We start from the raw sequence: 26,276 nt of genomic DNA on the forward strand, positions 1-26,276 counted from the left end.
CCTCTACAGAGACGTCATGGAAGAGAACTATGAGAATGTGGCCTCACTGGGTAAGCATTCCTGTCCCTTTGGTTATTGGAAGCTGTGGGGTCTCTAAAGAACCTCTATAGTAATAACTTTATACCTTTACTACTCATACATGTGTAGACTGGTTTCCATGTCTTGCCTCCCTCGGCTTATGTCCTATCCCAGTATTTTTAGATGTACACAAATTTAAAATGACCAATGGCACAAAAAATAATTTAAAAAAATATATATTTAATTTATCCTTATTGGATGCATTAAAATCTAGCCCCTAGACTTTGCTTTCTCTCCGAGGGCTATGACCATTGGATGTGGGAATGTTGGTAATATTTCCGTGATTCCAGTACATACCTCAGTTTCCCTCTGTGCTCAGTATTACTATAATCGGAGGTGTTTTTGTTACATAGCTGTCATGGGTTCGCACAGAGAGCTCTCTTGGAACTAAAAGCACATCTACACTGCAAGTGCTACAGCTGAAAGTGGCCAGCCGAGAATTGTTCCACAGACCCAGCTGTGTCTAAAGTGGGGGCTAGACTGACCTAACTATGGCTATGTCTGCACTACACAGTTTTGTCAATGCCGTGATCTTTGAGCGATGGTCCCTATTGAATTCCACTGAGGCTAATGCGCATGCGCCATGCTCCCAGAGCCAGGGCTTTTTATAGTAGTAGTGTCTGTGGGGTCACGTGTGCGCCCTTGCATTGCCTTGTGGTTTTGCCTGTGTCTTCAGTTCCCTCTCACTGCCACCCGGTCCAAGTCAGAGGTTCTGCTGTCCCCTCATCCCTGGTGACGCATTTTCTTTATTTAGTCAGGATGTAACCCTCACAATTTAAAGCTCCCAGACCCTACCCTACAAGGGCCACCTTCTGCTTGGACGGTCTCCAGTTCGGGATCTCGAACTACCTGGCAGTGATGGCCAAGTACCACTTCTTACAGTGTGGACATGGCAAATAAGCTACCTCAACAGGATCGTGCCCAATTCCTGTCAAGTCCTAGAGGAAGGCAAGTTGGTAGCAAAGTCGATGCTTCAGGCTGTGGTTGATTCAGCAGACACAACCTTGTGCATTTTGGCAGCTGGAATTGTCATGAGGAGGGAATCCTGGTTTCCCCAGAGAAGTGCAGAACACGATTGAAGTTGTCCCTTTTGACGAATCACGCCTCTTCAGTCAAAAGACAGATGACTCCTTTCACTTGCCAATGAACCTCCTCAGAAACATCCTATAGCCCACAGAGCCCATCCACCTGTTCTGACAGTACAGTCCTCCACACAACACCGTCTGCGCATGATCTATATTTCTGAATGCAAGTAGAGAGCTGTCTCACTTCGCCTGCATCCCAAATTTCTACCAAAGGTGGTTTCCTGCTTCCTGCTCAACCTACCCATACACCTACCTGATTTCCGAAATCACATGCTTTGAATGAGGAACGGCGGCTTCACTTCCTTGATATATGTAGGGCCCTGGTCTTTTACCTACAAAGGACAAAGCCATTCCTGAAATCTCCCCAGCTATTTGTTGCCATAGCGGAGAGAATTAAAGGGCAGGCCATATCCACCCAGAGAATCTCGAAATGGGTCTCAGGGTGAATTGAGCTCTACTATCAATTATCAGGATGGTCCCAACCAGGTGGGATATGGGCCCATTCCACGAGAGTGCCAACATCGACTACTGCTGCGCTCCATGACGTGACCCTTACGGACATATATGAGGTGGCCACGTGGAGTTGGGTGCACATATTTTCTTCTCATTATGCTGCAGAGTGTGGTTCTGTGGCAGACAGCTCATTCGGTGCAAAGGTCCTCCGCTCCACAGTTCCGTCTTCTTCCTCTCACCCTCCGCCTATGTAGGTTCTGCTCGTTACTCACCCTCAGTGGAATAGGAGCCTTCTCTAGTACATTATTCCCCTGCTCTGGAAGTGCTGATCTATGTAGGGGGCATCAGATCCTACAGCAAGAGTCACAAGCAGCATCAGCCAATTCAAGTCTTCCATGTCTGTATCGTCAACCTCCTGCTCTGTCATTGACACCATCAGGTGCCTTCAGTGGGTCAAAAAATACCGCTGGAACGCCCACCAGCATCTCAGGGACACTCCACTGGTTTCCTGAAACAGGAGCAGAAGCCCAATCAAGAGAAGTTCTTTGAGTGGTGACTCCTCCATGCTGCTGGCTCCTGTTCCTGGGAGCAAGCAGATCAAAATGACAGCTCAACAGGATGGGTTGGGGGGTTTCTAAAACTTCCTGTGACGTGCAGGCGTGGACAGTCACGTCTTCCACATTGCACTAGGAGCAATGAGCTGGAGTGGCCGTGTTTTCGGAGGGCCCTAGGAAGTCTGGGATATAGTTAGCTGGACTTGGGATCCTGGAGCCCTGGGGTGGGGCTTGGGCTAAAAAATTCCTATTACTTAGGTTCAATATGCGGTGTGGACACTCAGGCCCTGCGATGGCAGTTTAAGTTGTGTAGATTTGGGTCCCACTAACCCTTGGTAGTGTCACATTGCAGTGTAGGCATAAGTCATGTCTTTACTACAAACTTAACTCTACATACAACCGCCAGCGTTATTAAGTTGGTTGTGCATGTCGACACCACACTCCTTGTGTCGGTGGAGTGCGTTCTCACTAGCAGCGCTTGCTCTGATGCAGAGAGCAGTGCAACTCGTCGCAGGGGGTTTTGGGAAGGGCTTGCAATGCCTCATGGGACCAAAACATTCTCACAGGGGTGACTGGAAACACAGCTTCAACATCCCATGATGCCGATTTCTCCCTCCCCTGATATCATCTGCAGCCCATAGTATTTCACGACTTTTTTTCAAAAGGCTGGCATAGCCTTGCGTATGCCATCTCCAGAGAAACATGGACCCCACTCAGCTGTGCACTGTTGTGGTGAGCGTTGCAGACGCCACACATGCCTTGTCCTGTAGGATATTTCCAGAGCTGAGAGAGGAACTGCCACGCAGAACAAGATCATGTCCTTCAAGGAGCACTGCCTGAAACCATGGAATGAAACAGTTCCCGGTTGCTGTCGGCAGTCGCCCAGCGGCTGAACATGGCTGAGTGCTGCTTCCGGTCCCGAGAAACAAGCACTGACTGGTGGGATTGCATCCTTATGCAGGGATGGGATTACGAGCGGTGGCTGCAGAACTTCCGTATGTGCAAGGCCACTTTTCAGGAACTGTGTGTGTAGCTCTCCCCAGCCCTGAATTGCAGGGACATGAAAATGAGACCTGCTCTGACAGTGGAGAAGTGAGTGGCAATCGCTGTGTGGAAGCTTGCAACTCCAGACTGCTACTAGTCATTGGGGAATCAGTTTGGAGTGGGTAAATCCACCGTGGGGGTGGCTGCGATCCACGTAGGCAGGGCCATTAATCGCCTTCTAAGAAGAATAGTGACTCTGGGCAATGTGTAGGACATACTGGATTGTTTTCACAGAATCATAGGACAGGGAGGGACCTCAAGAGGTCATCTAGTCCAGTCCCTTGCAATCATGGCAGGGCTAAATATTATCTAATCATAGGGCGACCAGACAGCAAGTGTGAAAAACTGGGGCAGAGGAGGGTAAGAAGAGCCTATATATGAAAGACCCAAAACTCGGGACTCTCCCTATAAAATTGGGACATCTGGTCACGCTATCTAATCATCCCTGACTAAGTTTGTCTAACTTGCTCTTAAAAATATCCAATGATGGAAATTCCACAGCCTCCCCAGGCAATTTATTCCAGTGCTTAACACTCTGACAGTTAGGAAGTTTTTCCTAATGTCCGACCTAAACCATCCTTGCTGCAGTTTAAGCCCATTGCTTCTTGTCCTCTCCTCACAGGTTAAGGAGAACAATTTATCTCCCTCCTCCTTGTAACAACCTTTTTATATACTTGAAAACTGTTATATCCACTCTGTCTTCTCTTCTCCGGACTAAACAAACCCATTTTTTTCAGCTTGCCCTCATAGGTCATGTTTTCTAGACCTTTAATCATTTTTGTTGCTCTTCTCTGGACTTTCTCCAGTTCATCTAGATCTTGCCTGAAATGTGGTGCCCAAAAGGTGACGATCTATTCCCCAAAGGTCATTTCTTTCTCTGGGTGAGTGTTATAATTTTTACACTGAATAGGTTGTGACGAGTTGGATAACAGAAACCCCCCTGGGAGCTGCCAACTGATGTGCCAAGACTACCTCTGCTCCTGCTTTCCCTGCCAGCTCAGGCCTCCAGCACCCTGTCTTGCTGAGCCAGACACTCCCATCTGCTCCAACGAAGACCCAGGGTCTGAATTACTTGCCCCAAAGCTGCAGGTTTACCTGAAAACAGCTCACAGAAGTGTGCTTGTCTTTAGCACTCAGATGCCCAGCTCCCAATGGCATCTAAACCCAAATCAATCTGTTTTACCCTGTATAAAGCTTATGCAGGGTAAACTCATAAATTGTTCGCTGTCTATAACACTGATAGAGACAGATGCACAGTTGTTTGCTCCCCCAGGTATTAATACATACTTTGAGTTCATTAATAAGTAAAAAGTGATTTTATTAAAAACAGAAAGTAGGATTTAAGTGGTTCCAAGTAGTAACAGACAGAACAAAGTCAGTCACCAAGTAAAATAAAATAAAATGTGCAAAACAGCCTTGGTGACATTGTAATGCCAATAGTGATACTGGGAGACCCGGCCTACCCCTTATTCCTGTGGCTCATGAAGCGGGACATCTGGGCAACAGAAAAGATCGGTTCAATAATAGGTTCAGCAAGTGCAGAATGGTGGCTGAATGTGCCTTTGCTGTTCAAAGGGTGGCTGGTGCAGTTTGCTCACTAGGTTAGACCTCGGTGGGGAGGTGGAAGGGGAGGAATCCCCATGATTATAGCTGCTTGTTGTTATCTTCATATTATACGTGAAGCAAAGGGAGAGAAGTTTCCACAGCTGATTCACCTCCATCCCCCACCCCATCTGCTAATTTTGAGCAGCCAAATACCAGGGCTATAAGAAGAGCTCAGTGTGGAGCAATGTGTCTCAGGGAGGGTTTGACACCCCAGTTTAGTAATGACCCACAATAGTGGGCGCTGCTATTCTGTATCGTGCTTACCCATCATCTGAAACTTGCTGTGACTGCTGTTTTGTTCTCATACACATCTCTTCCCCCTTGCTTTGAATTAATAAAGATGATTTAATTTTCAAGACATACTTTTATTGCACACAGCTATAGACACTGAAAGATCTGTTCAAGAGTTAAATCTTGGAAAGATGATGGAATAAAATTGGGAGTGGGGAAAACATCTTCATCTTCTCTTTAAAAGCACAGTGGCCTTGCCTGTCATACATCAGCATCTGTGCAGCTGTTATTCTTGGCACCCTCCTCTGGGGCTGAGTGGAAGGGATATTGCAGTGCCCCCCTCGCCTAGTGGAGCAGGGGGAAGTACAGCCATGTTGGAAGGTTGCTGTGCAGGGGCCGAAGAGGGAGTCGAACCTCAGGGGCTTTCTCCCGAAGGTCAACCAGAGGCCTCAATGTCTGTCTGTTCCTTCAGAATCCCCAGCATCTCCTGCGGCGTGCCACGCTCGTTCTCCTGGTATGCTCATCTGCTCACCATGTCCATTTTTTCTGAGAGCAATCCTCCACACTCTTTGGCCGGTCAAATTAGTTGAAACAATAGTAAAGAATAAAATTGTCAGACACATAGAAAAACATAAAATGTTGGACAAAAGTCAACATGGTTTCTGTAAAGGGAGATCGCATGTTACTAATCTTTTAGAGTTCTTTGAAGGGGTCAACAAACATGTGGACAGAATGTACTTAGATTTCTAGAAAGCCTTTGACAAGGTCCCTCACCAAAGGTTCTTACGTAAATTAAGTTGTCATGGAATAAGAGGGAAGATCCTTTCATGGACTGAGAACTGGTTAAAAGACAGGGAACAAAGGGTAGGAATAAATGGTAAATTCTCAGAATGGAGAGGGGTAACTAGTGGTGTTCCCTAAGGGTCAGTCTTAGGACCAATCCTATTCAACTTATTCATAATGATCTGGACAAAGGGGTAAACAGTGAGGTGGCAAAGTTTGCAGACAATACTAAACTGCTCAAGATAGTTAAGACCAAAGCAGACTGTGAGGAACTTAAAAAATATCTCACAAAGCTAAGTGATTGGGGAACAAATGGCAAATGAAATTTAATGTGGATAAATGTAAAGTAATGCATTCTATACATACAATATGATGGGGGCTAATTTAGCTACAGCCAGTCAGGAAAGAGACCTTGGAGTCATCTTGGATAGTTCTCTGAAGACGTCCTCACAGTGTGCAGCGGCAGTCAAAACGAACAGGATGTTAGGAATCATTAAAAAGGGGATAGAGAATAAGACAGAGAATATCTTATTGCCCTTCTATAAAGCCATGGTACGCCCACATCTTGAATACCGTGTACAGATGTGGTCTCCTCATCTCAAAAAAGATATACTGGCATTAGAAAAGGTTCAGAGAAGGGCAACTAAAATGATTAGGTGTTTGGAACGGGTCCCATATGAGGAGAGATTAATGAGACTAGGACTTTTCAGCTTGCAAAAGAGGAGACTAAGGGCGGATATGATAGAGGTATATAAAATCATGAGTGGTGTAGAGAAAGTGAATAAGGAAAAGTTATTTACTTGTTCCCATAATATAAGAACTAGGGGCCACCAAATGAAATGAATGGGCAGCCGGTTTAAAACAAATAAAAGGAAGTTCTTCTTCATGCAGCGCACAGTCAGCCTGTGGAACTCGTTGCCTGAGGAGGTTGTGAAGGCTAGGACTATAACAGGGTTTAAAAGAGAACTGGATAAATTCATGGTGGTTAAGTCCATTGATGGCTATTAGCCAGGGTGGGTAAGGATGGTGTCCCTAGCCTCTGTTTGTCAGAGGATGGAGATGGATGGCAGGAGAGAGATCACTTGATCATTGTCTGTTAGGTTCACTCCGTCTGGGGCACCTGGCATTGGCCACTGTCGGTAGACAGATACTGGGCTAGATGGACATTTGGTCTGACCAAGTATGGCCGTTCTTATGTTCTGTGTCCACTGTTCCAGAGGCATTCATTATCTCATTAAACATATCACATGTTCTCTTTTGCCTCCATCTTGTCTGGGAGAGCTGAAGGCCACACTTTCAGCTATAACACATGCAAAGCACAAAGGAATCATTGTCAGGGCAGACACGGGCTGTAGTGTCCAACAGATTGATAATACTCACTATCCTGCTGCTTTGAACAAAGGAAGCTGGCCTGGGGATGTTACCCTTTAAAATTAACTGGGGTTAAATGGAATCTTCTTTGTGACAAGATGTGATGGAAAGCACCCCTGTAATCACACCCTACAGACCACTGTAATAGCCTTTGCGCAAAATATGCCTTGTGAAGTATCACTTGAAAACGAACAACTTACTGGTCAATAATTCAGTGAAATGTTGTAACAACATTGTATGTAAAGTTATGAATTCCCCCTGCACGATGATGATAGTAGATGTTCAAACCCACACAGCCATGACTAGGCAAAAGTTGTTAACCCAGTCTAACCTAAATGTGTGCTTACCTCAATTTGCATATAAATAATAGGGTCCTTGAGAGAGCAAGAGGGGGAAATGGCAGGAGCCAAGGCAAATCTGCATTTCAGCATATGCAGGGGAGAAGAATGAGCCTGCCTCCACCTTCACCGCTAGACTCCATGTTTGAATGTTTGAATAAACTTTGCTGTTTGTATAAACTTTGCTTTGACGGGCAATCCTGAGTAGAATCCACTTCAAAGGGTGACTGGACTATAAAAGTGAGAGGCAAAAACACCCCAAGGCACTTCTTAGGTTTAAGAGAGGAGCGGGGGGGAAGAAGACAAAGGAACCAGCCCTTTGACTTTGGTGGAGATCCTGACCTGACAATTTGGTCAACCCTGGGAACACGGCTAAGGATTTTACCGTGAACGAAGTTGTGCTTGTTAAGTTTTAGAAAGCATTTTATCTTTATTTCTCTTGTAACCATTTCTGACTATTAATACTTGTACTCACTTCAAATCTCTCTCTTTGTAGTTAAATACACTTGTTTTATTTATAATCAAAACTAATCCAGTGTTGTGTTTGTTTGCTAACTCCAGCTAAAGTAGCAAATTCTTGACTATTGGTCCCTTGAGGGGGCAACGGACCTGTCATATGTGAACTGTCCAGGAGAGGGCTGGCCAGTGCAGAACACACGTTTTGGGGAGAATTTGGGACGGGGAGTGTGTTGGGGCCACCCTGCCCATAGTAACCAAGGCTGGTGGAGGCCAGAGTGGGAGGGGAATGTTGCTGACAGGCTGGTGGGCCAGGGCTGGAGCCTGACACAAACACTCCGGGTGTGACCTGCACGCTGGTAGGCTGTTTGTCAGCGACCCAGGCTGGGAGCTTCAACAGCAAAGCATTGTGAGGAACCCAGGATTACAGGGCAAGTGGTGACACAACCTTTCGAGGGTCTGGATTGCACCCCCAGAATGTGACACAAGTATCCCACAAGTTCAGTTGATCTCGCTCGTTTTCTGTCACTTGTGCAGGGTTTCCAGTTTCCAAACCTGATGTGATCTCCTGGCTGGAACGAGGGGAGGAGCCGTGGGTCCCAGACCTCCAGGACTCTGAGGAAAGAGAGACCCTGAGACATACCTGCACAGGTGAGGAATCAGTTAAACCAACTCAAAATCTGTCCCTGAATTAAGGAAATATTTGAGATTCCTACTAAGCCTTTGTGAGCTCTCTGAGTTCAGGATTGTTTTCAGGAGGTGTGGCATCCTCATGGCAAACTTCACTTCTTCTTCGAGTGATTGCTCCTATGCATTCCATGTAGGTGTGCGTGCTGCGCGTGCACGGCTCTCCGGAACATTTTTACCCTAGCAACTCCGGCGGGCCGGCTGGGCGCCCCCTGGAGTGGTGCCGCTATGGCGCCGAATATATACCCCAGCCGGCCCGTCCGCTCCTCAGTTCCTTCTTACCGCCCGTGACGGCCAGTTGGAACAGTGGAGTGCTTCTTTACCTCCACAGCCCTAGCGTTTTCTCCGTTCTTTAGCATAGTTCGTTAACTTAGTTTAGTTGTTGGTTTAATTGAATAAGTTTAGTTAGTTGTAGTATTAGTAGGGATTAGAGGGATTAACCCCTCTTCTTCCTCAACCGGTGCGGGCTTATGCCCAGGGCACCGGGATTCAAGCCCTGTGCGGCTTGCCAGCGGCATATGCCCGTGGGTGACCCGCACGACTCCTGCCTGCGCTGCCTCGGGGAGTCTCACAGAACTGATAAGTGCCCGATCTGTGCAGCCTTCAAGCCCCGAACGAGGAAGGAGCGGGACTCTCGATTGAAGCAGCTCCTCATGCAGGCTTCGCTCCAACCTCCTGTGCCGACCCCACCGGCGTCGAAGTCATCCTCGGCATGCAGCGCACCGGCGGCACCGAGCCGCCCCGGTACCGAGGCCTCTCGACGCCCGGCACCGACATCCCGGCACCGCTCCCTCTCCCCAACGAGGAAGCTCAAGACGCCGAAGACGGCCTCAAAACATCCTCCAAGGCCGTTAGCCCAGCCACCTCTGATACAGACGGTTCAGGCTGTGGCGGTGCACAAACCGTGCACGGTGCCGCCGACTCCGGCACCCCAGAGGCCATCGAGTCCGGCACCACCCTGCTCCCCGGTACCAGCCGAGGTTGAGCTGCAGCTCCCGTCCACGCCTGAGGCGTTTGAGACGGCGAGAGAGCTTGTCGAGCTCGCAGAGGCTCCGTGCCTCCGGCCCCCGGCACCGCCGGTGCGGGCTGTCCAGTCGGTGGGCAAGCCGGCAATGATACGGCCCCCAACCCCCGACAGACGGGATGGACGGCGTTCCAAATCTCGGTCCCGATCTCGGAGACGGTCACCACCACACCGATCCCGGCGCCGATCACCATCGCGGCGCCGCTCCCCGTCCCGGCGCCGGTCGCAGTCCCGGTACCGTTCAGCATCGCGGTACCGGTCGCACTCCCGGCGCCGTTCCCGCTCCCGTTCCCGGTCACCGAGTCGCCGGCACCGCTCTCGATCACAGTCACCGAGTCGCCGGCACCGCAGGAGATCCGGCTCCAGAGCCCATTCTCGGCACCGAGACTCCTGGAGCCGCTCCCGACGCCGTCGGTCACCGTCGCGGTCGAGCGCCCGACGCCGTTCGAGCTCCCTGCACCGTCGGTCGAGCTCCCGGCACCGGTCGAGCTCCCGGCACCGCAGTGCACGCCGGTCCCGCTCTCCGATCCGGTACCGCGATGACCGGCACCGAGCCTCGGCACCGCTCAGAGTCCTGCCACCGGCATCGGAGGCACACTTGGGTGTCGCCTCAGCTCCACCCTGGCCCTCTCGTCAGCCCTCAATCGCTTCTCCCGAGGGCAGTGGTGCTGACTTTGGAGCCGAGTCCCAAGGCCGGGAACATGGACCCCATCAGTGGGGTTTTTGGGTTCCCTGGGACTACCATGACCCTCGAGCGCTTCCCTTTCCCCCGAGGCAGGTGGGAGCGCAGCGTCGGGAGCCAGAGGCCACAGTCAGCAGGCCGCCCCCATCACCGACGGGAGAGACCACATTGCCACAGGATCCGACTCAAGATCCAGGCTCCGTGGCGGCTGAGCACCCGTTGGAGGAGCAGGCTCCTGACGAGGTACTCCCAGGTCGGTCCTCGTCATCTTCTCCGGACGAGGCAGTGGCGGGGGCATTCACGACCGACCCCCCGCCTATTGATTTACGGGCACACCAGGACCTTCTCCGCCGGGTGGCGAAGGCCATTAACCTGCCCGTCGAGGAGGTCCCGGAGGACGAGGACCCAGTGACTAATGTCATTGGAGCGGAGGCCCCGATGCGGGTGGCCCTGCCCTTTATCCGGACGATACAGCGGAATAGCACTACCATCTGGCAGTCGCCGTCGTCGGTCCCCCCCACGGCACGTGGGGTGGAGAGGAAGTACTCGGTCCCGCCCAAGGGGTACGAGTATTTGTACATGCACCCAACTCCGGACTCTCTGGTGGTCCAGTCGGTAAACGACCGGGAGCGGCATGGACAGCCTGCGGCAGCGCCGAAATCTAAGGAGGCACGGCGCATGGACCTGTTGGGGCGCAAGGTCTATTCAGCGGGTGGTCTTCAGCTCCGAATCGCGAACCAGATGGCGCTGCTTTCCCGGTACACCTTTGACATCTTGGTGTCCCTGGGGAAGTTTTCGGAGCTGACCCCGCCAGCCTCACGCCAAGAGTTCTCGGCGCTCTTGGAAGAGGGCAGGAGAGCCTCCCGGTCCTTAATTCAGGCCGCCCTGGACTCCGCTGACTCGGGAGCCAGAACCGTGGCCTCCGGGGTGACTATGAGGCGCATTTCGTGGCTGCAGTCCTCCACCTTGCCGCCTGAGGTGCAGTACACCCTCCAGGACCTCCCTTTTGACACCCAGGGTCTCTTCTCAGACAAGACTGACTCTAGAATCCAGACCCTGAAGGATGGCCGGATTGCCATTCGTACTCTGGGCATGCACACGCCAGCTACCCAGAGAAGGTCATTCCGTCAGCAGCCCTACCGGCCCTTTACCCAGGCCAGGTCAAGGCCTTTTAACAGTCGCCGTACGGCGTTACACCGCCGCAAGCCGTCGGGGAGCAGGCGTAACCAGGCCCAGGGCCCTTCCAAGGCCCCTCAAGGTCCCAAACAGGCCTTTTGATGGGACGCCCGGGGACGGCCCATCAGTCTCACTCCAGGATCCTACCCCGTTATTTTCCGACCGTCTTTCCCACTTCCTCCAGGCGTGGTGCTCCATAACATCGGACAGCTGGGTCCTCAGTACCATCCAGCACGGCTACCGCCTTCAGTTTATTTCGCCCCCTCCCTCCCACCCACCTTCCCCGTCCCTCTTCAGGGACCCCTCTCACGAGCAAGTCCTCTTACCTCTTGGTCCAGACTCTGTTGAGCGTGGGTGCCATAGAGGAGGTTCCGCACAGCAGGCGGGGCAGGGGATTTTATTCCAGATATTTTCTCATCCCCAAGGCGAAAGGAGGTCTTCGTCCCATCTTAGACCTCCGGGAGCTCAACAGACACCTGTGCAAGCTCAGGTTCCGTATGGTCACCCTGGGGACCATCATCCCTTCCCTGGATCCAGGAGACTGGTTTGCCGCCCTCGACATGAAGGATGCATACTTTTCATGTGGCAATTTACCCTCCCCACAGACTCTACCTGCGTTTCGTGGTCAACGGCGAACACTACCAGTTTGCGGTACTGCCCTTCGGCCTGTCCACCGCACCAAGGGTTTTCACCAAGTGCATGGCGGTGGTTGCCGCAGCCCTCCGTCAGCGTCGAATACATGTCTACCCATACCTCGACGACTGGCTGATACGCGGGCCATCCCAAGAGCTGGTAGCGGATCAAGTGGCCGAAATACTGTCTCTGTTCCGGTCACTAGGCCTCCTTATCAATGCCGAGAAGTCCTGCCTGACTCCAACGCAAAGAGTGGAGTTCATAGGAGCGGTCCTCGACTCCAACTTAGCCAGGGCCTGCCTTCCTCGTCCTCAGCACCAGACCATAGTCTCGATCATACGGGACCTGCATGCCTTCCCCACAACGACGGTGCGGTCCTGCCTACGCCTACTGGGTCACATGGCAGTGTGCACGTTTGTGACCGCGCACGCGAGGCTGCGCCTTCGCCCATTCCAGATTTGGTTGGCAGCGGTGTACCGCCCCCATCGCGACCCCGTAGACATGGTGGTGACGGTCGCAAAGCCCACTCTCCAGACGCTCAACTGGTGGCTAGACCCGGAGGTCGTATGCGCAGGGGTCCCGTTCCGCCTTCCTCGCCCGTCGGTCACCCTGACCACAGACGCCTCGGCGCTAGGATGGGGTGCTCACATGGGCGACCTTCACACGCAAGGTCTATGGTCGGCTCAGGAGCTCTCCCTCCACATCAACGTCCGGGAGCTGAGAGCGATCCGCTTGGCATGTCTCGCCTTTCGGTCCCACCTGCAGGACCGCTGCGTAGCGGTGTTCACAGACAATACGACAGCGATGTTCTATGTGAACAAGCAGGGTGGAGCCCGGTCCTCCCTACTCTGCAAAGAAGCGATGCTCCTGTGGGACTTTTGCGTGACCCACTCGATTCGCCTAGAAGCGTTTTTTCTGCCGGGAGTACAGAACACGCTGGCCGACCACCTCAGCAGGTCGTTCACCTCCCACGAGTGGTCCCTACGCCCAGATGTGGCCCACACAATTTTCCGGAGGTGGGGGTTTCCCCAGATAGACCTGTTCGCCTCCAGGGAGAACAGGAAGTGCCACAGGTTCTGCTCGTACCAGGGTCGAGCTCCGGGATCCCTGTCAGATGCATTCCTCTTCACATGGACAGATCACCTCCTCTACGCATTCCCTCCGTTCCCGCTCTTACACCGGGTGCTACTCAAGCTTCGGAGGGACAGGGCCCGCGTAATACTCGTCGCTCCGGCCTGGCCGAGACAGCACTGGTACACCCTGCTGCTCGAGCTCTCGGTTCGGGATCCCATTCCCCTCCCGCTATGGCCGGACCTCATCACTCAGGACCTCGGCAGGCTTTGTCACCCGAACCTGCAGTCCCTGCATCTTACAGCTTGGTTCCTGAGTGGTTGACCCACGCAGAGAGGGACTGTTCGGCGGCAGTGCAGCGAGTCCTGCTCGAAAGTAGAAAGCCGTCGACGCGCTCTACCTACCTCGCGAAGTGGAAACGTTTTGCGATCTGGTGTGACCAACGAGGCCTTAATCCATTCCTAGTCCCCATCCCGACCATCTTGGACTACCTCTGGTACCTTAAAGACCAAGGTCTAGCGATCTCCTCCTTGAAGGTGCACCTGGCAGCCGTGTCGGCGTTTCGACCTTCTATGGGTGGTCGGTCCATCTTCTCCAACAAAATGGTTTCCCGATTCCTTAAGGGCTTCGATCGTTTGTACCCGCCGATACGTCGTCCTACTCCAACGTGGGATCTGAATCTGGTTCTGGCCCAGCTTATGAGACCACCCTTTGAGCCCCTGGCCACGTGCTCTCTGCTTTATCTCTCTTGGAAGACAGCTTTCCTCGTGGCGATTACATCAGCCAGACGAGTGTCTAAGCTCCGCGCCCTGACGACCATTCCACCGTATACCGTCTTCCATAGTGACAAGGTGCAGCTTCGGCCACACCCAGCCTTCCTTCCTAAAGTGATGTCGGCTTTCCATCTCAACCAGGAGATCTTCCGTCCGGTCTTCTTCCCGAAGCCGCACGCCTCATCCCGTGAGCAGCAGCTCCACACCCTGGACGTTCGCCGGGCCCTCGCTTTTTATATCGAGCGGACGAAGTCCTTCCGGCGTTCGACCCAACTGTTTGTGGCGGTTGCCGACCGCATGAAAGGCGAGCCGGTCTCCTCGCAGCGAATTTCCTCCTGGGTGACGTCATGCATACGGACATGCTACGAGCTTGCTCGCGTGCCACCATGCCGCCTCACCGCTCACTCAACTAGAGCTCACGCCTCGTTGGCCGCCTTCCTAGCCCATGTCCCTATCCAGGACATCTGTAGAGCGGCCACCTGGTCTTCCGTTCACACCTTCGCTTCCCACTACGCGTTGGTGCAACAATCTAGAGACGATGCAGCCTTCGGCTCAGCAGTCTTGCGCTCTGCCACGTCTCACTCCGACCCCACCGCCTAGGTAAGGCTTGGGAATCACCTACATGGAATGCATAGGAGCAATCACTCGAAGAAGAAAAGACGGTTACTCACCTGTAGTAACTGGTGTTCTTCGAGATGTGTTGCTCCTATCCATTCCAGACCCGCCCTCCTTCCCCACTGTCGGAGTAGCTGGCAAGAAGGAACTGAGGAGCGGACGGGCCGGCTGGGGTATATATTCGGCGCCATAGCGGCGCCACTCCAGGGGGCGCCCAGCCGGCCCGCCGGAGTTGCTAGGGTAAAAATGTTCCGGAGAAGCCGTGCACGCGCGGCGCGCACACCTACATGGAATGGATAGGAGCAACACATCTCGAAGAACAACAGTTACTACGGTGAGTAACCGTCTTTTATGGCTTCTTACGTATCCTGACTCATGCCTGACAGTAGCTCCCTCCCCAGTCTACTTTCTCCCAGAGTGTTTGGTAGAGATTTAGACCCAGAATTGATCCCCTCGTCTCTCTCCTCTGGGGAAAGGTTTGGGGGAGCTCTTTCTTTGTTTGATCTCTCCATCACTTACTTTCGTTTGTTCCCCCCTTCCTTCCATTCCTCTCTCTGAGGTTCCCTTTTTCCCTGGCAAAGGGAGTGACCTGTGTCTGGTTTCTCTCTCTATCCCAGCAGGTGATGGGATGGTAAATGAGGTGGAGAATCCTCAACAAGATGATGCTGAGCAAGTAGAAGCACATGGGACGTTATCGGAAGGATCCAAAGGGAATGTTTCCGGGAGCTGTGCAGAGGCAAACGCCTGTGAGAGTCAGCACAGACCAGAGAAAAAGTTCAGTAGAGGCTCAGACCTTATTAGATATGAGAGACTCAACGCAGGAGGAGCACCCTACATCTGCCTGGAGTGTGGGAAAACCTTCAGACATAACTCAGTCTTTATCATCCATCAGAGAGTCCACACCGGAGAGAGACCATACACATGCCCCGAGTGTGGGAAAAGCTTCAGTCGCAGCTCAAACCTTATCACACATCACAGAATCCACACTGGGGAGAAACCCTTCACTTGCCATGAGTGTGGGAAAAGCTTCAGTCGGAGCTCAGAGCTTATGATACATAGGAGGATCCACACAGGAGAAAGACCCTACACTTGCTGTGAGTGTGAGAAAAGCTTCATTCGGAGCTCAGAGCTTAATAAGCACCAGAGAATCCACACGGGGGAGAGACCCTACAGATGTACTGAGTGTGGGAAAGACTTCATTTATAGCTCACAGCTTGTCACACATCGGAGAATCCACACTGGAGAGAGGCCCTACTCATGCCGTGAGTGCGGGAAAGGCTTCACTTCTAGCTCACAGCTTGTCTCGCATCAGAGAATCCACACAGGAGAGAAACCTTATTCATGCCCTGAGTGCGGGAAAAGCTTCAGTTCCAAATCACAGCTTGTCTCACATCGGAGAATCCACACAGGAGAGAGGTCGTATTCATGCCCTGTGTGCGGGAAAAGCTTCAGTCATAGTTCACAGCTTATCACGCATCAGAGAACCCACACGGGAGAGAAACCGTACACATGTCCTGAGTGTGGGAAAAGCTTCAGTCGGAGCTCAAACCTTATCATGCATCATAGAAGCCACACGGGAGAGAAACCCTACACGTGCCTTGAGTGCGGGAAAAGCTTCAGTCGGAGCTCAGAGCTGATCAGACATCAGAGAATCCACACGGGAGAGAGACCTTACCCGTGCCCAGAGTGCGGGAAAAGTTTCACTCGGAGCTCAGATCTTAGTAAGCACCAGAGAATCCACACTGGAGAGAGACCCTACAGATGCCCCGAGTGCGGGAAAGGCTTCCGGTACAGCTCACATCTTGTCTCACATCGGAGAGTCCACACAGGAGAGCGACCCTACTCATGCCCAGAGTGTGGGAAAAGCTTCACTGATAGTTCACAGATGATCACGCATCAGAGAAGCCACACGGGGGAGACCCCCTACACGTGCTCCGAGTGCGGGAAAAGCTTCAGTTGGCACTCAAACCTGATCACACATCAGAGAATCCATACGGGAGAGAAACCGTACACATGTCCTGAGTGTGGGAAAAGCTTCAATCGGCGATCGAACCTTGCCGCACATCACAGAATCCACACAGGGGAAACACCCTATAGCTGCCCGGAGTGTGGGAAAAGCTTCAATCGGAGCTCAGAGCTCATCATACATCAGAGAATCCACACCGGAGAGAGACCCTACACTTGCCATGAGTGCGGGAAAAGCTTCATTCGGAGCTCAGAGCTTATCATACATCAGAGAATCCACACCGGAGAGAGACCCTACAGGTGCCCTCAGTGCGGGAAAGGCTTCAGTTATAGCTCACAGCTTGTCTCACATCAGAGAGTCCACACAGGAGAGAAGCCCTAGTCGTGCCCTGTGTGTGAGAAAGGCTTCAGTCATGGTTCAGATTATCACACATCAGAGAGTCCACACAGCTGAGTAACACTATACTTGTATTCAGTAGGGCTGCCGCCTTCTACCTTTTGCAGTTCACCTTTCTTTGGGGTGAATCCTGCAATCCTTTCTATCAACTCCTTTGGCTTATGAGTTATGGGAGTGTGTCCCCCTCCTGGCAGAAATGTCCATCAGTCCGAGTTGGGAGAGAGAGGGTTGACTTCATCTAGCTACATCTGTCTCCACCAGAACTGTAGATTGAGTGGGCCATGTCTATGCTACCACTTATGTCAGCAAAACTTGTGTTGCTCAGGGATGTGAAAAAAAACCACTCCTGAGTAACTTAAGTTTTGCCGGCATATTTGGAAGTGTGCACAGCGCTATGTCAGTGGGAGAGCTTCTCCTGCCCACATAGCTACCACTGCTAGTTGCGGGTAGTTTAATTATGTCGACGGGGGAGCTCTCTCCCGCCAGCATAGAGCGACTACACAAGAGATCTTACACCAGCGCGGCTGCATCAGTACAGCTGTGCCGCTGTAAGGTCTCTAATGTAGACACAGCCTAAGTTGCTCAAATCAGCTATCTGGGTGTAAAAACACAACTATCTTTTCAGGGCGGACATAACCCAGGTGCGGTGGTTGTGGTTAGCTTTCCTCTTGTGCTGACCTGATCTCCATCACTCTTCCTAGTCTGGACAAACCCTGAGCATCACATTGCAAAGTGAATGTTGGTCATCGTATTTCGTGGTTGGTCATCGTGTTTCGTGGTTGGGAAGAGATTCTTATTCCCAGTTGTGCTGACATTGTTTGTGGTGGTGCTGAATAGCAGGCAGTTTTTCTACCAGTTTTCTTATTTAGAATATAGTGAGATGTAACAAAAAGACAGGAGGAAAGGTAGAAAAAAAGGATCATTTCAGCATCTGTGATACCCAGAGGAGATGGTATGAGTCAGAGGGATTCCTTTCCAATCACCATCATGAATCTCCCGCTACTCCAACAGCATTGGCTTCTGAGTGAGCCACAATAGCTTCTCCTCCCCATGTTCTATCCCTCCAGCTCCCAAAGTGTCACATGAAGCAGTGAGTTCTCAGCTCTCTGTGCTTAGGTATCAGGCTTTGATCCTAAATCAGTCTCGTCGGGGCTGGAAATGAGTGTCACAGACCTAGAGGGGGAACTTGAAAGGATCCCAAACAGATGAATCTTTCTGTGCTTTAATCCCTGTTTCTGTCTTTTGGCAAAGTTGGTTTTAGGATTTTTCCAGCTGAGCTGGGAGTGTTTCCAGATGGGAAGGTTGGCTGATTTTCCCCATTATGATGATGGTAAAACCTTTGTAACTAGCATGACTGAATAGTAATGAGGTGATGCTGAGTGAAGAAGGTTTGAATGGATCAGAGGACAGTGCAGTAGGAAAATCTGTTCTAATTTGGCATCATGAGCTGTAAGATGCCCTGGAATTTCATTTTATATGATACTTATTTGCTTGTGTGTTGCGGGTTTTTCTCTCTTTCCTGAGGGGATTTGATAACATAACTGTATATTAGTTTTTTATGATAAGATGAAGTTCAGGTTTTTGGAGGAGTTTTAGACAAATGACCATTTACTAAAACAATAATTTATTTTTGTGTGTGTCTTTTTTCCACTCCTCCATTATGACATGGAGGAAGTTTAAGAGGAATTCAGTCGTCAGGAGCGAATACTCAAAGCTATTGGATGTGCTATCAGAGAAACAGTCGCATTTTTTAAATTCTACATCTGACTAAGGAATGGAATTGAACAACACTGGGATCATATAGTTTGGGTCAATATTGTCTCAGATGATTCGAGGACAATATTCCACAGTAAGTGACTCAGAACTAAGCAAAATGCCCATGTATTTGGGTCGCAAGAGAATTGTGGCCCAGGCCTACCAGGAGGTTACTTCTGAAGATTTCTCTTTCCTAATCAAGTGCACATTGCATATTATTTCAGAACACAGTTCCTATCTATGCAGAGATGGAGAAAACGGAAGTGGCATTTTTGCTGAGTTTACACCTTGTAGATGCTGCAAATTTGTATAAAATAAAAATCCGTTGGGAGTGTGAGTTAGCTGCGGCAGTAGATCTATTTTTAATAGATACCCCACCTTTGGTAACTTACACGGCTTGTGAACCAGGCCCATATCTGGGGCACCAGATTAAATAAATAAACTGGGCATGCTTGGTTGGGGAAGCGATTCCTCACTCTATGACTACTGTGATGTAGTAAAGGATTCTACTCCAGAGAAGTAAAGTTTACCCTGACCATGGCCAAGAATTAGAGTAGAGCTCAAGTAGAAATAATAGAAACCCAGTGGTTGATTTTTACCCCAGAGATGGAAACTAGGGTAACCTTAGGCTCAGGTAAACTATCTATGTTTAGAACACTACCTCCTAGTCCAGTGGCAGTGATTATGGTTCAAACGATGCTGTGGTAAGATATGGGGGAGTTGTCCTTTACCATTTGGATCCAAAGTTTTATGAGCCAAAGAAAGAAACAGTTGATGCCTTCAGAGGACAGTCCTTCCCTATGGATCCCAGTCTGGCTGTCTTGTGGGAGAAGAAGCACTTCCATGCTGTGCAAGTGATGAGAAAACAATGAGGGAATAAATGTCAGACTCCCAAGCTCAGACTGCAGGAATGACGAATGTTGAGTCCTGATTCTGTGGATCTGTCTCTCAGTTTTGCTCATGGGTCTCATGAATTTGCATCGCTTCTCCACCTCCTGCTACTTTGAAAGATTAAAATTGTGAAAATAGCATACACGTGGTTTTTCCTCATGATGAGAACACATTTGAGATGACTTCCACCAACACTTATGTCTGAAGACCCTGAGATAAATGAGCTCCCAGAAATAGAAGGCACCTATGTTAGTACAAAACATAACTTTACACAAGGTCACTTGATGGAAAAGGAGATTAAGAGAAAACTAACCCCTATGATAAAATTGTGTAGCCTTCAAATATGTTACCAGTGAAAATGGAATTAAACATAAAGTTTATTGCAGAATAAGAGACTGATTATGTAATAACCTGAACTACTTTGTAACACTGAAAGCTTTCTGGGTTCAGAAAAGAATTAGATAAGTTTATGTAGTATCGGTCCATCAATGACTATTAGCCAAGATGGCTAAGCCTTTGACAGTCAGATGCTAGGAATGAATGACACAGAATGGATCACTCGCTATTTCATGTGTTCATTCCCCCGAAGCATCTGGCATTGGCCACTGTCAGAAGACAGGATACTGGGCTAGATGAACCATTGGTCTAACCCAGTATGGCCGTTCTTATGTTTCTTTCCCCGGCCTCCCCCAGGTAGTATATGAAAGGTGACTACTCCTGTACAGTTTAGTTGATGTAATTTACTCTCTTTGGACTAAGGAGTTCTAAATTAAAACCTCACTCAAAAGGGGCTGGTATATGGCAGTATGTAGGAGAAATAGTGTATATCAAAATAAAGACCTAGTATAGACTTTAATTATTTCTATTTCAAATGGATTTTTGATAAGCTTTTAAAATAATGTTTCTGTTGAGAAAAAATTATGTAACCTTTTACCCAGTTATACTGTAACAGCCGCTGAGATCTCCAGTTCTCTTGTTTGCAAACAGCATCTTGTTTGATGTCCCATCTGTCAGGAGGTGTCTTAATTTAAATTGGTGATGGGTCCAAGATAGTAGCTTTTCTGATTTTTTTAAGTTTTGGGTTTTTTGCAACCATTTTTTTCATGGGTGCTATGGCCCTTTTCAGTTTGAGGAGGCCAGCTCTTAGAGCACGTCCATTTAACTCTCAGAGTAGGCTGTGGAAACCTTCAGAACTTTTGTTTTTGATAACTTTGGGGACCTCACATCCATGCTGCATGTGGTTTGCTACAATGAATACTTTAAGAAACTTCTAGGTGAAGTGAGACTACCAAAGTGACTTTGGTCCAAAGTGTTCCTCGTTTCAACTGGCTCAGGACACATTGTGTGTATCCAAGGAGTTTTCACACCTGATTTGCCTGGAGACTTCAGGGAATCACTGCAAAGTGAGGTATGGTGGAATCATCAATTTTAAAGATCAAGATAAAGGTAAAAGTCCTTTACCTTTGATGTCAACAAGGTCTCTAACGGAGACTGATATACCATGACCCCAAGACTGATCCCCTCTGGGGAAGGAAGTCACTTCATCAATAGGCTATGACAGCCTGGACTAGTCTGCCTGTACTTAAAATAGCACACTAGCCTGGCATGCTGGTCCAGCTATGCCATTGCCTGGTTCCTTCACTGCAGCTACACCTCTACTCCACTCCCTTGGCATTTTAGTAACCATGGGTGGCAGGTTATATCTGTGTACAGTGTCCGGGCTCCAGGAATATTCAGGGCCGGGTGCCCTGCTCCAGCAATAGTTGGAGCTGGGTCTCTCCCCCGGCCGTGCCTGGATCAGGCCCCGGTCCCGCTCCCCTACGCATCTCCCCCCCGCTGTGTCTCTGCCCGGATGTTGAAATGCCCATAGTGGTCCTGGGAGACCCGGCATACCCCTTAATGCCATGGCTCCCAAAACCGTACACAGGAAGCCCGGATAGCAGTAAGCAGCGTTTCAACAGTAGGCTCAGTGCGGGATGACCATGGAATGTGCATTTAGCAGATTAACTGCATGCTGGTGATGCCTTTATGGCAGGTTACACCTCAATGAGGAAAATATTCCCATGGTCATAGCCGTCTGTTCTATGTTGCACAATATTTGTGAAGGTAGGGGGGAAAAGTTTGCTCAGGGGTGCAGTGCAGAGGCAGATGGCCTGGCTGCTGATTTGGAGCGGCCAGATCCCAGGGCTGTTAAAGGGGCACAACTAGGGGCAATTCACATCAGGGAGGCTTTGAGGCAACACTTTGAAAATGAGAAGCAGTAATGTATATTACCGTGCTCGGGACTGCAGTGGTTAATGAAATCAAGCTTTGCTAGCAAGCGCTTTGTGATTTTTGTGGCCTAGGAGTCCAGTAAGCAAATGATTAAACTGCTAGTGTATCTCTTGCTGCTGCCTGCTGTCACAATTTGCAGGAAACAAAGATTATTTATCATTCAAAAACTTTTATTGCACAGAAACCACAACCCCCCCCCCCCACACACACACACACATGCTTCGTGGGAAAGGTGGGACCAGGGAAGGGCTGACTTTCAGAGCTGTGTGTAAGTCCGGCTTTCATTTGAAAAGGTGTCTGTGGGGGAGGAATGAATGAGAGAGAAGTCCCAGAAAGCGTAAAGGAATTCACAGGTGGATTTTGGGGATGGCATAGGAAAGAGTTCGGTATGTGTTGAAGGGGAGGGCAGGAACACATTTGCTCAGTCTGGAGCATTATGAAGGACTTCAGCATCTCAGTTTGCTCCTCCATAATTTTAATCATCCTCTCAGTAGTGTCCTTAACGAAGGACTCATTTTTTCTGTCCTGCCTTTCAATTTCTCCACTTCAGGTGTTACCTCTTTTCTGCATCTGAGTATTGCTGCAGCTCCCAGAACATGTTCTTCTTGCTCTGTCTTGGGTGCTTTCTTATCTAGCAGAGGCACTCCGCCGGTGAGTAGGAGATGCCTCTGAAGGCCACATCTGCAGAAGCACAACAAACAAACCAGAGAAGCATGATTGTTAAGTATACACACAACATTGAAACAGTACAGTAAAATACACCTCTAGTAGCATACCAATCATTTTCTCACCCTTGAGACGCACACAGGTTAGCGAACACGCCAAGCATAGTGAGTTTACCCCTGGAGCAGAGAGCGTTGTACGTGGGGAGAAAAGCAATGTGAAAAGGTCACTGTGCAGTTGACTAGGGACAATATTCTAACTTTCCCCACCCTTTTCCACAGGCGCCGTGGGGTCATTGTAGCAGATATCTCGCTCCTGAGAGTAAGCAGGGAAGCATAGGTACATCTACTACATGCTTGCAACTTCCAACCCGGTCCCTATGCTGCTTTCCTGTGTGCCACTTTGGTCCCTGTGCAAGTGATTGCAGAATGGTGTGGGAAAATTTCCTTCAAGGGGGGAAGGAATGAAGCCGCTCTGTCAAGGAACCTTTGGCAGAGGATTGGCAAGTACCTCCAGAAAAGTTTCCTAGAGATCTTTCTGGAGGAGTCACGTGAAATCTCGGTGTGTATCAACACCCTGTTCCGCTGTAATGCTTGGCTGCATAGGGAAGTGTCCAGCGTGCAGGAACATAGGCAAGCGTTTACATTTCTATGCCCTCAACCCGCTCTGCACTTCACAAAGCAAAACCATTTACCAGGGGTCTCCTCAGCAACTGCTGAGACTGCCTAGACACCTCTAGAGTGGAGAACTGCTCCGGACAATGCATCACCGGGCGACCCCGCCATGGGCTCCACTTCGTGGTCTAACTCCCCCTGTTCGTCAATGACTTTGCCTTCTGGGTTAGGTCCACTTTCTGCCGGCTCCAGTCCTGCTGAAGTATCCACAGGGCTCTTGGTGGTGGCAGTGGGGTCACAGTTGAGGATGGCATCCAGCTCCTTATAGAAATGGCAGGTCTTCAGCACAGCCCCGGAGCGAAGCCTTGCCTTCCGGTACACCTGTCTCAGCTCCTTGATCTTTGCTCTGCACTGCACCGTGTCCCGAGCGTAGCCCTTTTCACACACGCCTCAAGAAATCTGCCCCTAGGTATCAAAATTCCCACAGCTAGAGTACAGCAGGGACTGCACAGCTTCCTCTCCCCAAATACTGAGCAGATCCAGCACTGGGGTCATTCCAGGTGACAAGTACACAAAGCCTGGCTGAAGTTATTACAGAAAGACTCATTACTGGGGCTCATTGTCAAAATGCTGCTTCAAATCCTCCCTGATTCAAATAGCGCCCCCTCCCATTGTGTCCCTCTAATAGCCCTGGTATCTGGCTGCTCAAAATCAGCCGCTAGGCGATCCACCTCGATGCGCCACCCCTGGGGAAACTTTTCCCCCTTAGCTTCACAAATATTATGCAGCATACAGCAGCCTGCTATGACCATGGGAATATTTTCCTCCCTGAGATCTAACGTTCCATAATGGCAGAACCAGCGTGCCTTTAATCTGCCAAACATGCATCGAGTGGTCATTCTGCACCTGCTCACCCTGTTACTGAAGTGTTCCTTGCTGCTGTCAAGGTTTCCAGTGTAAGGCTTCATGAGCCGTGGGAGTAAGGGGTAGGCTGGGTCTCCCAGGATCACTATGGGCATTTCAACATCCCCCAGTGGAATATTCTGGTCTGGAAATTAAGTCCCTGCTTACATTTTTCTGAACAGGCCAGTGTTCCAGAGGATGCGTGTGTCATTCACCTTCCGTGACCACCCCGTGAAACAACCCTGGTGATCCACAAGTGCCTGCAATACCTTAGAGAAGTAGTGAGGTCCTCCCTTGCAAGATGGTACGGGGCCAAAACTGTGATATTGCGTTCCATCTATCACCCTGCCTTGGTGAGGGAATCCCATTGCCCCACTGCCATGCAATACCGCATGCACATTTCCCAAAGTCACAGTCCTTCGTAGCAGGACGTGATTAAGGGCCCTGCACACTTGTATGAATGCAACCCCCACGGAGGACTTCCCAACTGCAAACTGATTCACAACTGACCGGTAGCAGTCTGCAGTTGCCAGCTTACACACACCGATATCCACACTCTTCTCCACAGAGAGGGCAGCTCTCATGTTGGTGTCTTTGCACCGCAGGGCAGGTGCGAGCTCCGTACACAGTTCCAGGGAAGTGGCTTTGCACATCTGAAAATTTTTCAGCCACTGCTTGTCATTCCATACCTGCATAACAATGCGATCCCACCTCTCAGTGTTTGTTTCTCAAGCCCAATAGGAACAAGTCCACTGTGTGCACCTGCTCAATGAAAGCCAAAACTAATCTGGAATTGTTTCTTTCCATGACACACAGCAGGAAAGGTATCAAAGATTCCTGGTCGAATTTGCAGCTCTGGAAATACTTCATGATCAGCCATGTTTTGTTCATAACACATCACAGACAGGTGAGCAGTGCAGGATCCATGCTTTCAGGCAGAGATGGCGGGCGCACAGTTTATGGGGGCTGTTGAAAAATGGCATGAAACGTAGTCGGAAGCCCATGGAATGATGGGACAGCAAAAAACTGCATCATTGAACGTTGAGCCCACACCCATGATGCATTGCGATCCATTCCCCATTCCCACAACTCCTAGCGGCACAAGGTGGCAAGTTGCACAGTGGGATAACGACACATGGTGCACTACTCTCTCTCTCGATGCTAGAGCACCAGCCGTGGACGCGCTCTGCCAACACAAGGAGCATTGTGTGACCATGCACAAGCGATGTAATTATAGCAGCGTATGACCGTCGGGGAGGGGGATTACCTATGCCGCTGGGAGAACTCTGGCTGTCGGCAGAGTGACGGCACTGAAACGCTAGAGTGGCTTATGTGTAGACATAGGTTTAGTCAGCAGATCAGCGAGCCTCCCAAGCTGGAGTGAATTGGAGTTGGGAAGCATGTTGTCCTCCTGGGATTCACCGGCTCAGGAGGTGCTGCATTACTAGGGAGATGGTCGTAATCTGACCCTCCCCAGCAGCCTGCACGCCCCCCGCCGGAGAGCCAAGATAGAGCATTCATTTGATCCAGTTTCTCTCCAGAGAGCCAGCGCACAGGCATTTACGCCCCAGCACCCCCATAGCCAGGCTGCCCTGAACCCCCACACACTCACCATACACCCTGAGACACTGGGCCCCCAGTAATCCCAGCCCCACCATGCTCCCCGGGACACCAACCCCCACTGTGCACCCTGGGATACGGGGTCTCCAATAATCCCGCCTCCCCCATTCACCCCGGGACATGGGGTCTCCATTAACCCTACCCCTCACCATGCCCCCCAGCACATGGGGTCCCCAGTAACCCAGGCTCTCGCAATGCACTCTCAGCATACGGGGTCTCCAGGAACCCAGGGCCCGTGACACATCCTGGGAGTCGGAGTCCCCAGTAACCATACACATTGGATATAAGGTCCGCAGCATCTTTGCCTCCCACTAGGCACTCAGAGACAGGGGCTCCCCAGTAACCCTGCCCACCACCACACACCTCCAGCACATGGGGGCCCAGGTAACCCAGCCCCAAACCATGCTCGCCAGGACATGAAGTCTCCAGTAACCACGCCTCCTCGCCAGGCACCCCGAGCACATGTGCTCCTCAGTAACCCCACCCCCCACTATGGATTCTGAGACAGGGGCTCCCCAGTAACCCCACCCACCAC

General features: G+C 50.5%; 1 protein-coding gene across 1 annotated transcript; it reads left to right on the plus strand.

The window, feature by feature from the left end:
- On the plus strand, window positions 1-23,764 carry LOC123356643 (zinc finger protein 420-like). The gene is made up of 3 exons (XM_045000021.1): window positions 1-50; window positions 8,536-8,649; window positions 15,277-23,764. Exons 1-3 carry the CDS (start codon window positions 17-19, stop codon window positions 17,004-17,006), a joined length of 1,878 nt encoding a protein of 625 aa, XP_044855956.1. The 5' UTR covers window positions 1-16; the 3' UTR covers window positions 17,007-23,764.
- The last annotated feature ends 2,512 nt before the right edge of the window (window positions 23,765-26,276 follow it).

The sequence above is a fragment of the Mauremys mutica genome, chromosome 26, assembly GCF_020497125.1.
Source record: "Mauremys mutica isolate MM-2020 ecotype Southern chromosome 26, ASM2049712v1, whole genome shotgun sequence".
Lineage (NCBI taxonomy): Eukaryota > Metazoa > Chordata > Testudines > Geoemydidae > Mauremys > Mauremys mutica.

Excerpts from the sequence above, each read along its gene's own strand:
- LOC123356643 (XM_045000021.1), top strand. The coding sequence starts at position 17 with ATGGAAGAGAACTATGAGAATGTGGCCTCACTGG. Across the intron at positions 51-8,535 it reads TGAGAATGTGGCCTCACTGG|GGTTTCCAGTTTCCAAACCT; the intron begins GTAAGCATTCCT and ends TCACTTGTGCAG. Across the intron at positions 8,650-15,276 it reads CCTGAGACATACCTGCACAG|CAGGTGATGGGATGGTAAAT; the intron begins GTGAGGAATCAG and ends TCTCTATCCCAG.